A 17,178-nucleotide genomic window follows, 5' to 3' on the forward strand; every position below is an offset into this window, starting at 1 on the left:
GTATATTAAACAAATTTCTAAATAATTATTGTTTAAGAATATTCTTTATATAGAATATTCAAAATCAAACGATCATTGATTGTTATATTTTATATTTATTTCTTATTATACTGATAGATACAATGTATTCTTTTTTTTAACACAAATTGCTTACGTTTTTGTATTCCAAAATGCATGTTACTCTTATCCTGAAAAAAAAATTTTACATTAATTGTCTTTTTAAAATCACATATAATATTTAAAGCGGTTAGGAAATTAATCAGCTGGTGATGCATGTAAGAATAATCAGAAATCATAAAAATGAGTAATAATATCATCATATGCAGTTACTTTATAATTAAAATAGCATTATGAAAAATTTTTTCATACAACGAACCTGTTAGCTTGGAGTTGTCCTTTTTTTTAGGAAGCATTCTGAAAGAATAAAAATAATATCGAATTAATAAGTTTTCACTTGTATTTTTAACGATGAAAGATATGTTAAATAAAACGTTTCAGCTGGTAGTGCATGTGTTGAATAATCATCAAAATCATTACTGGTATCATTTCATCATTATATTTTTATTATATTAAATTGTATATAAAGTTTAATAACAATAAATGTACGTACAAAATAATTTGTACGATTTGAATTGTACGATATATGAACACGTGGCCAAAATTTTACTATTAATCTTTATCATTTTTCGTAAAGGAAAAGAACTTGTAATTTATTAATAATAAAATTCTTCATATTAAAATTAAGATCCATAATAGTTAAAATATTGATACTTTAAAAAATATATAATTAGACAGAGTGAATAACTAACCTTTGTACTACTTCTCTCCACGCTATCCAAACGATTAATGAAGGTTATGATAGACAGAGAATGAAGTGTCGCTAGATACTTACGCAGATATTACAGAAAGTGCTCTCTGACGGAGAAACTTTGTACTAGTACACCTAGTGGTAATATGAATGAATTAAAATTCAGTCTATTTATCAACGATTACTTTTAAATAAGTAAATTGTTAATGTCTATCATTGACCTTTGGACTTAGATACGGCATATAAGAGACACCGAGAAAAGTTTAAGTAATTTTGGATATATTATTAACACGAATTTTTAATCATGGGATCTGAAACCGTGAGTCCTATTAAATATTTCCTCAGCGGAGGATTTGGTGGAATATGTACAGTAGTTGCTGGCCATCCTCTTGATACTATCAAAGTAAGATCATGTTCCTAACCATAAAAAATGAATAAATTATTTTATCCGTTAATTATATTTTCTTCTATTATTTTTGATGATTGTATTTTTTAAACATGATCTTCAAATAGGAATTACTTACTTCTATTTTATTCTATATTCTTTTTTAATTTTAATCCTTTTCTCTATCATAGCTATTTACTTGAATATCAGAATTACGTGATTTAAGTACTTATATTATCTAAATACTTATACTATTTATCATTTTTAAGGTGCGTCTTCAAACTATGGCACTTACTGGACCGAATGAAAAGCCTCTGTATATAGGTACATTAGATTGTGCTAAAAAAACTATAGCAAAAGAAGGAATACGTGGTTTATACAAGGGTATGTATATATTTCATATTATTAACATTATTATTTGTTATAATAGTGTTTTATACATATATTGTATACATATCTACATACCCTTACAACAGGTATAACTTAAACATTACTTAGGTATGGGAGCACCATTAGTTGGAGTGGCACCTATATTTGCAATGAGTTTTTTGGGATATGGTGTTGGAAAAAAGTTACAACAAAAAAGTCCAGATGATAAGCTCACTATACCACAATTATTTTATGCTGGTGCATTTAGTGGAATATTTACAACTATTATCATGGCACCTGGTGAACGGATAAAGTGTCTATTACAAATACAACATGCAGATGCAGAGAAAAGATATAAAGGTCCCTTTGATTGTGCTAAACAACTTTATCGAGAAGGAGGCCTTAGGAGTATTTATAAGGGTACATGTGCAACCTTTTTGAGAGGTTTGTAAATATGATAAATTACATTAATTATATTTGTACAGTGTAGTGTATAACTAAGTGTATAACCTGCTTTATGCATGTATGTATCACATTTCGAGAAAAATTTAAATGAAACAATTGCAAAAGTATATATTAAATATCATATTTGATGTATTTTTTTAGTTTATCCAAATTTAGAATGTTTACTATAAATTAGATGCAAGTAAAAAAGAATTTGCTAACTTATAGCATTGTTATTTTCATAATTTAATACTTTTGGAATTCCATGCATACGCCTTCGCTTTGATCTTTTACATTGCAAACCACCTTTACGCAGAGCATGGAAAACTCCCCAATTTTGTAGTCTTTTAGGTGTGAAACAACGTGGTGCTGTTTCTCTAATTCTGTTCACCTATTGAATCAGACAAATTATATATTATAAACGTTTATGCACAAAATATTAAAGATAACAAAGATTATTATAAATATTTCATCTCTATAAATTACATTGTAATTTGAGTTTTACATACCAAATGTGGATTCCAAGTAGCCATAGAGCATGTACAATCCCATGGATTACCATCCAATTTTATATTTTGCACTTGAGATGGCTTATTTACTGTCCATAAGGTTTTAAAAAAATCCCAAGGTAATGTAGTTAATTTATTTTTTGTGAGAATAATTTCATTCAATTCTTTTTGATATTGTGTACTGAATAATCCAGGTGGTATAAATTCCAAATCATTATTAGATAAGTCTATACGTTTCACTTTCTCTAAACCATAGAACGCGTCCATAGATATATGCTGAATGTGACAATAACTTAAATCTAAATCTATCAATTTTCCAAGATCTGAAAACGCATCTAAATCCACACTTGAAATATTTCCACGTATTTTTAAATGTGTCAATGATGGCATTCCTTGCAAGATAAAACGTTCTAGCAATGGTATTTCTACATTATACAAATATAATATTTTCAATTGTAGTAATCCCAATAAGGAGTTTCTTTGCAATTTTAATCTTGAACCTGTGCCTCCAAGATATAATTGTTTTGTTGTATTCATAATTTCAAATGTACTGGAAAAAAAAAAAGAAAAAGAAAACGTACATATTGTAATGAATTATGTGATATTCATATTATCTTTATATTTTATGAAATCAAAATTACCTTGGAAATACAGAATCCATTGGGTTTTCTCCAAAATCAGCCATTTTAAGAGCAGGGAATGGAGGAAAAGATAATTCTGATAAAAATGTAAGATTATTTCCAGTTAAATCTAATTGTTCCAACATCAACAAGCCTGCTAAATCGATACTTTTTAATGTTAGTAATTGATTACTTGCTAAGGATAATAATTTTAGGTTTGGTGTTCCATAAAAACAAAATTCTGGGATAAATCTCAGATTATTTTTTTCTAATGAAAGATAGAGAAGACTATCAAGGCCATCAAACATGTGCCAAGATATGTCCTTAAGTGCACAATCATATACCCTCAAATGTGTAAGGGCACGAAGTCCAGTGAAAAGACCAGCATTTTCTCTATACCCATCCATTTCTTGTTTGTAAATATCATATGGAAGTATTTCTTTATCATCACTTTCTCCACTGTTTTGTTGACTCAGAAAAATTAATCTATGTCCTTTATGCTCATTTGTAGCACTTGTTACTACTTGTTCCTTATAAAGTTTCTCATCATTAGGTAAATTCATTGGCTTAATTACAAGATTTGCTTTATTTTTACTTGTTAAATTAAGGCTTGTTAATCTGACACGTTCTAAGTTCAAATACAGTAATGTCATTCCCAATGGAAACAAAGCGTCACCTGCTAAAACTATACCACCTTTTGATTCATATCTATTTACATCTTTTACAGAAGGGTCATTATAATCTATACCCTCAATACTTAAAGATAGTAATTCAGTAAAACGTTGGAATGTTGTAGCTTTGAAAAAAATTTCAGCATCTCCTCTACCTGACCTAAGTATTGTGAGAACCTATAATTAAAAAAAAAAAAAAAAAAAAAAAGAAAAAAAAAACAAACAAAAAAAAAGAGTACTTTTTCTTTTTCATTAGTTTTTTTACAAACAACAGATTAATACAATAATACATTACATGATGTTCCTATCATTACATTATATAATTGTCAATTCAATATTTATATAAGCGATACTGATTAAACATTACCTGTATATCTGAAGGAAGCATGCTTAAAAGCTTTTCATGTCCTTCTGCTACTACACATGTTGCAACTTTTAATAATTCATCACCTATGTGATCGTTATCAGAGCTAAAATCATTTTCATCCACTGTTGGGGTCTGTTAAATAGAAATTTATTAATGGAAAAAGAAAAACACTTCACAGATTTACTTCTTACATTACTCCACTTTCTTGGAATAGTCCATTGATGTAGTGGCAGATCAGAAAATTTTTGTATTTCACAAGAACATCCTTGAGGACATTGTGTTTCCCAAATATCACCAATATCTATTATTTGTCCCATACACTGTATCTGAATAATCAATTTTATAATATATGTAACACTTACATCACTAATTATATAAAAATTATATTTATTAAAATAATGATAAATATATATTGATTAAAATGTTGCTTATTCAAATGCTATAAGCCTGAGAGGATTATCAAATCTAGTACTTAAGTATATCTTGGATGTGAATGAAAGTTACACTATATTAAAATTTATTATTTGTGCAAATTATATAGAAGTATGTACCCAAAAAAAAACGATGAGATAAAGTAATGGAATTGCCATAATTATAAAAATTCTTGAATGCAGCACAATTTCTATACCAAGTAACAGTTCGCTGTTCCAAAGGAAACTGAAATTTGTAAACTGTTATCTATCTTCCTCGATACCTCCTATCAAACAGGATGCCTTCTATCTATCCACCCACATACATTATCCACTGTTATTAATTGTATGTAATATTTACGGACTGTTTCTGATTAGTAGAAATATTTTGAAACCTCTAATCAATATATTCTAACCTTTTACTATAATATTCCTATAGATATACCTGCAAGTGGAATGTATTTTATGACATATGAAACTATACAAAGGTGGATAGTACCTGATGGAGAAAAACTAGGTTTATTATCAACAATATTAGCCGGTGGTTTTGCTGGTATTGCCAATTGGGTAGTTGGTATTCCACCAGATGTTTTAAAAAGCCGATTGCAAGCAGGTATGTATTTTTTAATAAAGATTATTTTCGATAATTTTTGCTTTTTATATGAATGCATATAATCAATTTGAGATCCTAATCAAATGACAATTTCATAGCTCCTGAAGGCACATATAAAAAAGGTATTCGTGAGGTGTTTGCACGTTTGCTAAAAGAGGAGGGGCTAAGAGCACTTTATAAAGGGTGCACGCCCGTTATGTTACGTGCTTTTCCCGCAAATGCGGCATGTTTTCTTGGATTTGAAGCAGCTATGAATGTTTTAAATTGGATAGCACCTAGTTTATAAAATTAAACTTAGGACTGCAATAGCAATTATTCAAATGGTTTATTATACTTTTGTTGATCATACTTTTTATATAATGTACTATTTTGTAGATCATATTAAAAGTTTATTAACGTAATCTCATAAGCAGTAGTAACAAAGTTAACAACAAAACTTGCCTCATTTATTTAATGATAATTACTACTGTAATAGTGTAACTATGGGTTTCTTTAAATATTGAATTTTTAAACTGTTTGTTTATAAAATGTTTAAATTTTTAATGTTATTATTCAGTACAGAATTATATTTTAATTGAATTTTTTAAGAATAAAATAATATAGTTTATAAAGGAAATATGACATATCAACAATATAATATTAAGAAATATATATTATTCATATATATAGCACTGCCATACATATCACAAGTCAAGAAATATTAATTCTATATTTTTTGAGTAAATTATAAAAGTACTATATCTATATCAACATTTTATATTGAAAATGAAATAAGTAGAAGTGTTCATTTGTATGATATCTTATCACATCAATGTTATACATAAGAATGTATAAATTATATTGAAAGTTGGTCTATTGAATCTAGGTATCTAAATGAACATAGTTTATATATATAAAAAAAAAAAAAAAAAAAAAACCACTCTAGATATTATAATTTATTTTTATAAAAAAGAGTTATAATATAAAATGATGAACTTTGTTATTTAAAACAGTAGTGCATTGTACTGCTTATGCATATACTGATTTGTAATTAAATGTAATATTATAAAGCTGTATCTTGTTTATTATATTTATCAAGATTATTGTAAATTGTTTACAATATATATAGTTATATAGTAGTTTTTTGTACATGACACAATCTTAAGATATTATATGAAGTAAAAAAGAAAAGAGATTATTCTCTTTACCTAATTCTTTAACATTTCACATCCATAATTTCCATATGATATTGTATATAATCATACCGTTCAATTACTCTTCCCAGTCATCTGTGTCAGCTTGAGAATCATATTCACTCGTAGCAGAATTTCTATCGGATGCATAGTGTTCACTCGACTTAGGCGGCGGTGGTGGTATTGAACTTGACATTCTCTCTAATGCCCCTGTTGCAGAGCCAGCAATACCTTTTCTTCTTAAAGCTAATTTTGCATGAAGATCTGCCATTAGATCTCCGCCTACCGAAGCTGATGACCAACGATTTTCTTTTTTATCAATTGGCACTGTAGGTCTCAATTTTGCTCTTCCAATACCACCCGCATCACGTATTGCTGCCATTAAATTTGATCGATCATCGGTATTAATATTTTTTATATTAGACTGAGATCTTTTTTCGTTCTGCTTTTGTAAACTTTCATCTTGAGATTGTTTCTCTGTTGATGATGTAGATGGTAATGTTGAAAATGGAGGAGGAGGAGGAGGTGGAGGAGGAGGAGGAGGAGGAGGTGGTGGTGGTGGAGGCGGTGGTGGTGCAGCAGTCGATGGTGGTGGTGGTGGTGGTGGTGGTGGTGGCATAGTTGATGGAGGTTGTATTGCTTTAAAGTTTGTTTCATTCTGTCCTACATTATTTCCAATTGACGAAATAGTTGCATTTACTGTTGATGATTTAGATTCAATACAGACTGATGAATTGTTTACAGATAAATTGGGCAGATTTGAAACATTAGATTCAATTGTAGTTTGCGAATCACCTTCTTCAGTCAAAGATGGTAAATCTAATCGAACCGTAGGAGTAACAACAGCCGAAGAGGGAGCAATAGGACTTTGTGAATTCAAATCTAAGTCAAATTTTTCATTATCTACAATTCCTGGTAAATCTGGTAGCATAAGTGGTACATTCATTTGTGGAACCTGGACATATGTAAAGAGATTAGAATATTTGTTAATTAATAAGGATATATATTTTAAAATATGTTATTACCTCTCCAAGCATAGGTGTATAAAGGTAACCAGATGGCAAATCCATTTCTGATGAATGCCACGATTGCACAATTGAATCGGGTGCATCTTCAATTTGTTTTTTATCATTAGACTTATTAGATGATAAAGTTTTTCTGTATGTGGTATTTACATTATCAAATAGTAGAAGAGCACTGACAGACGAAGGTAAAGATGGTACATATTGACGTGTATTTATATCATTTTCTATTTGTTCATTTGTTTTATGTCTAACATAGTAAAACTGTAACTTTTCTTGCAGATTAACATTCATTGAATACTGGCCATCTTCTGTTTTGAAATTAGAAGGTAGGTGTGTTTCATGTGTGTCTTTTATCGGTACAGAACATTTGTAAATACTTGGTATATTACTAATATTATCACGTTGCAATGGTATAGCCACTTTATATTCATTGTATGTATGACTGGCAGGATATTTTGCAGCAGAATATATTTTAATAGCTTTTAAATTTAAATTAGATTGCAAGTATCGTAACTGATTTTCCAACTTCAGAGCTCTATGTTTTATATCTGAAAGTCTGTAAAAAATAAACAATATCGATTTAGGTTTATTATTACTCGTAAATAGGATTTTACAAAATTTTTTACAAAAATTTGCTGATACAAGGAAAAATGTGAGAGAGATACCTTTGAGAATTTTCAGTAAGCCTTTTATCTATGCAATTAAATATATACAATACAGCAGAATCTAAATTGTCTAATGCTTCCGTTATTTGAACTATTGTTTCTTCATGTCTCAAATTATTAGGTATAATACCTGAAAGTAATATAACCCTTAAATATATATTCATAATAATTTGATTTACTGAAAAGTAAAGAATTCAATAAGTTGTTTACCAATTTCTATATGCCTTGGCATGTTGTAATGCATTTCCGAAAAACTGCATTAAATGCAGTAAGGTTATGATCAGTGTTGACAAGTTATGACAAGTATGGTCAAGCAGTGGTTTGATCTTATAATTAGTTTTAAAATTCCGTCGATAGATGGTGTTGACAACATGACTGTTCGATCGATAACATCGAGAATCGAAAATTTAAACATGAGTTCTCGAATATATTTACTTAATGCATGAAATAAAATAAATAAAATTGTAGTAAATTTTTTTTATTTCTTAGATTAGAAATAAAATCGTTCGTACAAATGTCTAAGATAAAAGCTTTTTTTTTTTAATTCGAAATAAAAGTAAAATATAGCAAAGTGGAAGAATCAAAATGAGAACGGAAAATGAATATATGCATGCTAAAGGATGGTTGCGAAGTAATAACAAAGAGTCAGGTAAACGATAGGACGCAGAATGAAGTAAAATTATTCGTAGTCTCAGAGTAAAAAAAATACTTGACCTTGGTTGCAAAGATAGGGTCAACGATTCTCCTTCTTTTCTGTGAAGCTTACTTATGTAAGTCGAATAAACAATGAAAATGTATCTTTTGGAGGGAGGAGCATATCATCGTTCGAATGTTTGCACTTTTTTCACGACTCGATTAACACCGCGGGTTTGTGAATATTCGTCATGTACATATCGAATATATAGATGAAATCTTTTCACGACGTAAAAGAAATGTATGCATCGTTGCAGTTCGCATCTCGGTTTTTCCCTTTAAGATTTTTTTACGCATTTAAATTAGAAGAGAGTGACTAGTCTCTTATATAAATTATCGTTCTGTACCTAAATAATCTTATAGGCTATCTTAATATCTTCTTTACTTTATTCATTTCATTAACATTCCTTCGAAATGACTTAGCGAAATCAAACTTTTGATTAAGTCGATATTGGAACGTCTAACAAATAAATTGCATCTAATATCATTTATCATATTCAACGGTGTCACTTTCTATAAATAATTTATATGCTTCGTGATGCTCGCAAGATTAAATATTTTTTTTTTTATTTGCATACAATTATGAATTACAAATATTGCGACAGGGTCACGATACAAATGTTTTTTTTACTTTTTTTTCTTGTAAACTTATGACAATGTTATGAACATTTTCGTCATGAACGTCCGGATAAGAAAAAAAATAAGATTGAGATAGTCGAGAAAAGAAAAAATGATATAATTTAAGGAAGTAAAAATTTTCCAAATTTTTGCTATGTCGATCGATTTGAGATTTGTGAACGGTAAACGGGTGTACGATCGCGTGCATTCTTATAGGGAAGAATACGTATACGGCATTTTTATGAGTGGTTCTCCTCGAAAAATACTAGTTCTCTTTCCTCGTGTATGTATATTACATACACGGAAAGATACAGATGCATCGTATGCACGAATGCAACAGGACAACGGATGGGGAAGTCTCGAAGAGAACATGTAGGTATATAAAGCCTGAGAAAACCGAACTGGATATCAGTCTTCAACATGTTGCGTCCACTGCATTTCGTAAGTGATCCTTCCTAAATATCTCAGAAATATTCAATTTTATTTGATTCCTTTTCCCGGAATTAATCTGCTATGGTGTTCTTTCTTTTTAAATTAAAATCGATTTAATGGTACGCGTTTAAAGATTTCAAAGACATTTATTTTATCGCTAATTACAAGAGTATATAAACGAATTAGTCGAGTTCTACTAATATGTTGCACATCGATGATTATTCTAGGTGCTGCTTTTGTTGGCGATAACCTTTGTGGTATCCGTGCCGATGCCAGAACAAGTAGATGAGAACAGACCGAGTAACTTAGCTGAAGAAAATGATTTAGAAGCCGACGCTAGCTTTTGGGGGTGAGTTCTAAAACATAATCTTGTTAGTAGAGATCGTTGTCCGAAAGGATCTCTTTCAAGTTTTACGATATATAAATATTTTTCACGTGTGTTCTCATCCATGTACACGCGAATGTTTTTGTATGCAACATCTGTTGTGCGTATTGGATTTACGCGATTTGTCTGGCATACTAACATTGAAGTAAACAGTTGTGTTCCACGTGACGAGTATAAAATCAAGCGCATTTGCATTAGATTCAACTCGAAAAAGGAACATTGTCTCGGTTGTTTTTTTAGTATAAAAATTACAATTTTTCATAAAAATTATTTTACGAGTTATAATTTGTTTAAATACTTTGCTAAAATCAATTGATTGCAGGACGAAAATGTGCATTATCGATCGATTATTCATTGTACATTATTGCAGATATTCAAGACCATGGAGATACGGCTGGGGTGGCGGTTTATACAACAGAGGATGGGGTTGGGGTGGCAGAGGCTGGGGTGGCGGATGGTACGGAAGAGGATGGGGTGGCAGAGGCTGGGGATGGTGGTAAAATCAGATGTTTAACGAACAATCTGGATTCGATCACATAATTTTCAATATCATATGTATATCTTTGAAATGTAGCAAAGCGAATAATGCATATTATTAAGAAGCGTTCACGTTGCTTTTAGTTGAAAAATGTAAAAGGAACAAAAACAAAAATAACATATAAAAGAGAATAAACTTTTTGCGATTGAAAGATGAAATTCTTTTCTATTATAATTCCCAATGGCATTTTATTTGTCGATGATCATCCTTAAGACGATTTCCTTTAAATATCAAATTCGCTAATAAGTATTCTAAGGAAACTTTGTCACGAGAATTTGAGGAAAAAAAAATAAACATTAAAAAAAGATTCTGACTCAATGCATGCATAACCTAAGACAACATACATACGTACAAGTATTTTCTTCAAATTTTAATAACATCACCAGTAGATAATAACATCACTATTGAGACACACCTAGTTATATCAAGAAACACAATGATGGGTACATTAACATTGATATTCACGAGTAATTGAATATGATATGGAAATAACTCGAAAGTCTAAGGAAAAATGGATAACGAAGGATACGAAGATTGAATTTATAAGACTGTAACATGGAAAACATATTACGACAACGTTTTGACGTATTATGCAGGTCCAAAGATGGATCATTTTGGTTTACCAGGTTAATTATCGCGTTCGCTGAGCGTCATTGTACGATTAGCGTGCTCTCCTTTGACGTCATTGTTAGATATAAATACTCAATAGCTCTTCCTTTCCTCCATAAACTTATCGTGAAGCTAGTACGACGGATCTACAATCGATACTCATTCTCCAGCATCTGCTATTGTTAAAGGAAACTACGAAAATTGGAAAGAAAATAGAAGATCATTGATATTAATCGAAAATGGTAAGGCAAGAAGTTAAATTTGATTAAAAAAAAAAAAAAAAAAATAATAAAAACAATGCATAATATAATAACGTTATAAAAGAAGAAGATTAAAATGTTTTCTTTGAAAAGTAAAATGAAATGAAGAACCGTTTGTTCTTTTTCACTTTCAGATTGTTGCCAAGCTTTTCGCTTTTGTATTCTTCTTCGTTGTAAGTTGTTCCTATGGATCTCCGATCAACAGAGTCTTCCAACCGGTAATTGCTGTTCCAATCTTAATCGAGGAGAAGATAAATGCCGATGTTTTCTCTAGCGAAGAAGGAAAAGAAGAAATTGTTGTACCGTCGGTTCTTCTCGTTATTGGTGGCTATTTAAACGATCAAGAAAATTCATTCTCGAAGGATAGCACCGACTCGAACCGAAGTAGGATCGAGAAACGCAACGCAGTGATCGAAGAAAATGCGAACAATGATCTCGAGACAGCAGCAGGCACCAACATTCTTCGACCCCTTTTCGTTTATCGTCAACAACTCGCTTATAGACAACGTCTAAGAGAAGCAGTTCGTCGTGGAAATCGTTTTTGAATCGAATATATGAGATTTCGAACCATTTATACGACGATCAGTACATTGACTGATATATCGACAAAAGGACGTTTGATACGACTAACGAGAGATCCGATTCTTCATATATTTAAAACATGACGAGTATTATTTATTAGAAGTCTAATCATGGAAAGCAACAATTGTGCTCCCTAATTTGATTTTAAGAAGCATATCAAGTGGCTTACCAAAGACCGAAGAAAACAAGGATTGATCGAAATGTGATCAATGAAGAAATCAAGAGCATAGATCTATTCTGATCTAATAAAAAAAAAATGGAGGAAATATATTCAAGGATTTTAGGATGACAGGGAACGTATCCTAATAAAAGTATCCTTCGGATACGATTGACTTGATAAAACGATCCTTCTATTTTTACAAAAAGTACTTGAAAATACGAAGACGAGAGATTGCAAAAATTTCATCTCGAGGATTCAACCAGATGAAAGAAAACAAATGTCGACTGACTATTATCGCGAAAATATTAGATTTATAGACGAGAAAGATTAGATTTTAAGCGCCAATATTTAGAAGATAAGAAGCTGTTACCAAAGTACGACGTATTATACGTACGTCATATTCTTGAAAGGTTCAAGTATTTATGACTGTTGTGATACGAATATATTGAATATACTTATTGTTAGATATATAAGTTAGTGTAATATAAAATATTCAACAATAAAGGTATTACTATATTACGTGATAAAATATATCTTTTTTCTTTATATGTTCCATACACAGACACACGTAGAATACAATTATATATAAAATAAGTTTATTCCATTAAACAAAAAAACCAACAAAAAAAAAAAAAAAGAATTAAACTTATATATGACATTATACATCGCTAACGACCTTGTTACCTTCCAGAAAATACTGGATATTTAAGGAATCTCCGGTAAGGTTTTTTTTTGTAAGCTGGCCTTTCTTCTTCTACCTGCCAATCTTGTCGTCGATACCAATATGGTGCCGAATGATATCTATCTTCCTCTGTATTAAGATCTTCTTTGACATTCGAAGAATGTTCATCCTTGACGTCGATCAAAGGTGTTGACCAGGTCGATTCTTCATTACTGACGTCACGATTCAAACGAGCGACTACGAGACTGGGATCAAGAAGAATGTCTTGAAAAATATCAACAGTGTTGGAAGCATCCTTTCCACTTGTCTCCGTTGACATTTTCGTATTTTCGGTTCTAACAATGACGGCACTTGAAGTCGACATCGAACTCGTCGTCTTTGAATTTTGACATTCAACATAATGATTGACACCAAATAGAAGACTTAAGGCAAGAATAATCCTAGTCATTTTGAAGGATCGTTATCCTGTAGTATTCGGTACAGTTATTTGTCGACTAACGTGTTTCTCAGATAACTTGCTTCTTTTATAGCCGAGAACGTAGAATCTTTACTAAATCGATGGTTAAACACTTTGAAGTTTTGGTGGCGTCGTTAACCGTGCGCTAAGTGACAGTGTTATCTCGGAACACGTTCGAGATACGTTTTACGAAGTTCATATTTTTCAAAAGAAAAAAAAAAAAAAAAAAAAAAAAAAAAAAAAAAAAAAAAAAAGAAAAAAAACAAAGAAAATATGGAAGAGCAGTAGATAAGTTTAATGACGAACTAGTAACGACGATTTTTACTTGCTAATTTTGTCGATGTCGTAAGAATTAAAAATTGGATCATCGTTTGGAGTGTAGAAATTTGACCAGTTTAAAAGTCACGCGTATATCTTAACGAGCACTAAGGACTAATAATAATCTAAGGTATTATACCTTCTAACATAACGAAGAACGTTCGAATGGTCATATAAAAAATATATTAGGAGTAAAGTAGATCTTCAGGAAGTCATTTCTACTGCGTACCTATCAAAAGTTCCACTTGGCAAAGGTAGATTATCGGTGGATCGCACGTACGGTACACACGGCATTTAGCAAACTGGCGATAATTTTTTCAGCACCTTATATAAAACCCGAACTGACCGTTATAAGAGACTCAGAGGAGTCACAACTTTTGGCTGGAGCTGTCTTTAAATGCGTTGACTTAGAAACTAAGTAATTCTCAACGAGATGAAGTACTCATCGTCGGTACGTTGACACCTGTGATTTTCTGCCTATAAAATAATAATGCCAATTTGTATTATTCGTAAAACAGTAAAAATCGATTTCGGAAAACAGTAAAACTTTCAAATCGTAATTAATGTATTAACGGATTTTTAATAAAAAAGAAAAAGCCAGTAATTTTAAATATTCCCTAGACATTCCTAAAAAAATGAATACGTTTGATAATAAATAAAAGTGATATCATATTAAATATCAGTGCACAATAATATGCAAGATTACGTTCGAAAAATCTATGACAAATCTAGTATTCAAGATAAGAAAATGTTTATTCATTCATTGTTATGTGTTAACGTTTCAGTTTAGATGGACACTTCTGTTTCCTGGTTTGACATTGATTCTTGGAGGAGGTCGTGGTTACGCAAAGCCTCTGAATAGCGAGGACGTCGAGAGCCTACTTCCTGCAACCCCGCAAACTAAGAACGATACTGTGGCTGCCATTGTACAGGATCCAGTTGTAAAGAATGCCGTTCAATATGCCGTCGGTAATGGATCTTTATCGGGACTAGTTGTTAAAAAGAACGTTGTTATTATCCCTGCTAATACGCCTGATCAGGTTAGTAGAACATTCGATATGTTCAACAAAGATTTTGTTAATTATTAATAATCGTTTTAGGTGCTCTCCCATAGACAGCAAATTCTCGTAGCTCCTACGTCGCATTTGGAGGACATTCAAAAGAATATCACTGAAGACCTTCAAACGGAAACCGAATCACCGGAAGACAATCAATCGGAAGAGTCGATACTTACGTATCAGCCAATAATTGAGGACAATGCAAATGAGGTGCGTAAGCGTTGGAGGCAAACGACAATATAGACGATGATGGAACGTAAAATTTCTATTTATGGATTATAACATTTATGTTGACATTAAATTCTACAATAATACACGATTAAAGAATTTTCTAATCGATACATAGAGAGTGTAAGTTCTTATAATTTCTATATTTTAAAGAATTATCGGATGTTTCAGGAAAATGAAAATACTTGGTACTCAGAAAATGACGCCAATACGTTATCGAAAGATTTCGTAGAAGATCGGAACGATACTTACGAGAAATTGAAAGCCATTCTACCTAGTATAATACCTCAAGTCGAAATGCCGGAAGGTATAGTCACGCAAAAGATAAATATTTCAAAGATCGCCAAGAAGGATATACCGGTACCAGTAGTGGCGGTGCTCGATCCTTCAAAGGAAACGAATGATAAGATCGAGAGCTCGATCGTCGCTCTGTTACCTAATGTCAATCCAACCGTTGTGGACGATCAATTGAATTATTTGAATGCTAATAGCGAGAAAATTCGAAGAGAGGTGCAACGATACATCGATGACTCTTCGTTGAGTGTCGCTCCGAAAATTTGGAAACGTTCTATAGGAAGTGAAGTCGAGGTAAAAAATATGAATGATTGAAAAAGAAATAAAAAGGTACGAATATATGGTAATAATGATCGTCAGTGATTTTTATGAAATCTTAATTGTTTCATTTACAGATCGGATCATCTCCTATGACGTACGATTCACAGATTAAAAATTTAGAATATCTTGCACCTGGGAAATTCAATTTACCGACGATCATTCTTGTTCCACGAAATGCCAATTCGCCCTATCTTTGGGAAACAAAAGATGATAAAAATGATCCTTCGAAGGATAATAATGAGGATATGAGCACCGCAGAGGATATCATTTTTAGACCGTTGTTTAGATTTCGGCAAGAAGCACATCGTAGGGCTGATGCTTATAACGATCGACGATACAATTCCTATCAAAGTTACGATTCCTATCCGAGACGTCGATACAGACCACGATATTCCGACGATTATTACTAATTATTAGTTATTAAAAAGAAAAAATTGGATGACTCGATCGTTATATAATCCTTTGAAAGTTTAAAATATTGTTGTTATGCATTACTCGTATCTAATTTATAATGTTACGTTAATAAATTGTATCTCAACGGAATATCGTAAGAATTTCTTTTCATTTCAATTCTTTCCCTTTCTCTTTCTTTCTCTTTCTTTTTTTTTCTTCTTCTTTACATAGAGACGCTATCAAGATGAATATGCCATAAAAACTTGTCATTGATATCTCTCATTTAATACGTCATCGTCTTTGTCCGATTAGTCATTGACGAAGCTGGCTAATCGCAATTAATCTAGAGTCTAAACGATGTCTTACGGTTCTAATTGTACAAGACGTAATATTTAGCATATTTAAAGATATTAGAATCTCGTCTCTAAATGTTTATACATTTATCCATTTAATTTCAAGATGAACAAATTTAATTTAATAATAAAAGTTTCATTTTTATCGTAATCTAATCTAACTTCCATTATTAATTATGTCATCGCAAAATGCGGAACATTAACGTGCAAATCGTTCGACGAAAAGCCACATCGATAAAAAACTAATTAGATCGTACTTTTCCAAACATGCCTTTCAAAGAAACGCATCTCTTCTTAATTCCACGATCCCTTCTTACCTATTTATTTAGCTGACTCACGTGTTCGGACAATTTGTAAACAAAGTAAACTGAAAAAATGACGTTACCATTGTCTTCGACTAGTCCTTTCTTGATCTTTTGGAGATAATTAAATGGCCAACTCTACTATAAAGAAAAAACAAAAAAACAGAAAAAAAGAAAATGAAATGAAAAAAAACAAACGTAAATACAAACAAACATGGAACGATTAGAAGCCGTAGTTAGTGTGGCGCCGTTAATGCCTGCAGGGGAAATGATTAATCATTTAGATCTTATCGTCACTCATTCACATTTCAATAACCGAGAATACAAGCGAAGTCGGAACAATGAAATTTCTGTTCTACAATCTACCTGATTTTACATTTCTATGTAAAAACCGATGAATAGATACTTAGCATCTGTTGTTTGCAGAAAATTACGAG

General features: G+C 31.2%; 4 protein-coding genes across 8 annotated transcripts; 3 read left to right on the forward strand and 1 right to left on the reverse strand.

Annotated features, from left to right (window-relative positions):
* Positions 1 to 75: 75 nt before the first annotated feature.
* LOC124949583 (WASH complex subunit 1-like) lies at positions 76 to 8,416 on the reverse strand. 4 transcript variants are annotated; one of them, XM_047494885.1, is made up of 8 exons: positions 6,441 to 6,581; positions 4,365 to 4,499; positions 4,174 to 4,305; positions 3,157 to 3,983; positions 2,516 to 3,065; positions 810 to 2,397; positions 377 to 414; positions 76 to 188 (listed from the first exon to the last, which is right to left on the reverse strand). In XM_047494885.1, the coding sequence occupies exons 2-6, from the start codon at positions 4,488 to 4,490 to the stop codon at positions 2,224 to 2,226; spliced, it is 1,809 nt and encodes a 602-aa protein (XP_047350841.1). In that variant the 5' UTR covers positions 4,491 to 4,499; positions 6,441 to 6,581; the 3' UTR covers positions 76 to 188; positions 377 to 414; positions 810 to 2,223. The 4 variants fall into 4 exon arrangements, with proteins under 4 accessions (XP_047350841.1, XP_047350840.1, XP_047350843.1 ...); XM_047494884.1 differs by lacking the exon at positions 6,441 to 6,581 and adding an exon at positions 4,725 to 5,069; XM_047494887.1 differs by lacking the exons at positions 76 to 188; positions 377 to 414; positions 810 to 2,397; positions 2,516 to 3,065; positions 3,157 to 3,983 and adding exons at positions 7,394 to 7,949; positions 8,059 to 8,188; positions 8,269 to 8,416 and having other exon boundaries at positions 4,174 to 4,499; positions 6,441 to 7,323.
* On the forward strand, positions 1,010 to 6,870 carry LOC124949590 (mitochondrial carnitine/acylcarnitine carrier protein). 2 transcript variants are annotated; one of them, XM_047494908.1, is made up of 5 exons: positions 1,010 to 1,211; positions 1,463 to 1,577; positions 1,692 to 2,006; positions 5,023 to 5,196; positions 5,295 to 6,869. In XM_047494908.1, the coding sequence occupies exons 1-5, from the start codon at positions 1,113 to 1,115 to the stop codon at positions 5,480 to 5,482; spliced, it is 891 nt and encodes a 296-aa protein (XP_047350864.1). In that variant the 5' UTR covers positions 1,010 to 1,112; the 3' UTR covers positions 5,483 to 6,869. The 2 variants fall into 2 exon arrangements, with proteins under 2 accessions (XP_047350864.1, XP_047350865.1); XM_047494909.1 differs by having other exon boundaries at positions 1,013 to 1,127; positions 5,295 to 6,870.
* Positions 8,417 to 9,459: 1,043 nt separating the features above from the next.
* On the forward strand, positions 9,460 to 10,875 carry LOC124949597 (neuropeptide-like protein 30). Its single transcript, XM_047494921.1, has 3 exons — positions 9,460 to 9,810; positions 10,029 to 10,150; positions 10,557 to 10,875. The coding sequence occupies exons 1-3, from the start codon at positions 9,790 to 9,792 to the stop codon at positions 10,684 to 10,686; spliced, it is 273 nt and encodes a 90-aa protein (XP_047350877.1). The 5' UTR covers positions 9,460 to 9,789; the 3' UTR covers positions 10,687 to 10,875.
* A 2,828-nt stretch (positions 10,876 to 13,703) lies between these two features.
* Positions 13,704 to 16,225, forward strand: LOC124949589. The gene is made up of 6 exons (XM_047494907.1): positions 13,704 to 14,046; positions 14,114 to 14,243; positions 14,578 to 14,832; positions 14,893 to 15,060; positions 15,250 to 15,666; positions 15,768 to 16,225. Exons 2-6 carry the CDS (start codon positions 14,226 to 14,228, stop codon positions 16,101 to 16,103), a joined length of 1,194 nt encoding a protein of 397 aa, XP_047350863.1. The 5' UTR covers positions 13,704 to 14,046; positions 14,114 to 14,225; the 3' UTR covers positions 16,104 to 16,225.
* Positions 16,226 to 17,178: the final 953 nt, after the last annotated feature.

Source organism: Vespa velutina, chromosome 6 (assembly GCF_912470025.1).
Source record: "Vespa velutina chromosome 6, iVesVel2.1, whole genome shotgun sequence".
Lineage (NCBI taxonomy): Eukaryota > Metazoa > Arthropoda > Insecta > Hymenoptera > Vespidae > Vespa > Vespa velutina.

Coding starts and splice junctions, on each gene's coding strand:
- LOC124949583 (XM_047494884.1), bottom strand. CDS start 4,763: ATGGCAATTCCATTACTTTATCTCATCGTTTTTTTTTGG. Junction 4,306..4,364: donor TTCCAAGAAAGTGGAGTAAT/GTAAGAAGTAAA, acceptor TCTATTTAACAG/ACCCCAACAGTGGATGAAAA. Junction 3,984..4,173: donor TGCTTCCTTCAGATATACAG/GTAATGTTTAAT, acceptor TTTTAATTATAG/GTTCTCACAATACTTAGGTC.
- LOC124949597 (XM_047494921.1), top strand. CDS start 9,790: ATGTTGCGTCCACTGCATTTC. Junction 9,811..10,028: donor TGTTGCGTCCACTGCATTTC/GTAAGTGATCCT, acceptor TGATTATTCTAG/GTGCTGCTTTTGTTGGCGAT. Junction 10,151..10,556: donor GCCGACGCTAGCTTTTGGGG/GTGAGTTCTAAA, acceptor ACATTATTGCAG/ATATTCAAGACCATGGAGAT.
- LOC124949590 (XM_047494908.1), top strand. CDS start 1,113: ATGGGATCTGAAACCGTGAGTCCTATTAAATATTTCCTCAGCGGAGGA. Junction 1,212..1,462: donor ATCCTCTTGATACTATCAAA/GTAAGATCATGT, acceptor ATCATTTTTAAG/GTGCGTCTTCAAACTATGGC. Junction 2,007..5,022: donor ATGTGCAACCTTTTTGAGAG/GTTTGTAAATAT, acceptor ATATTCCTATAG/ATATACCTGCAAGTGGAATG.
- LOC124949589 (XM_047494907.1), top strand. Junction 14,833..14,892: donor CTGCTAATACGCCTGATCAG/GTTAGTAGAACA, acceptor TAATCGTTTTAG/GTGCTCTCCCATAGACAGCA. Junction 15,667..15,767: donor CTATAGGAAGTGAAGTCGAG/GTAAAAAATATG, acceptor TTTCATTTACAG/ATCGGATCATCTCCTATGAC.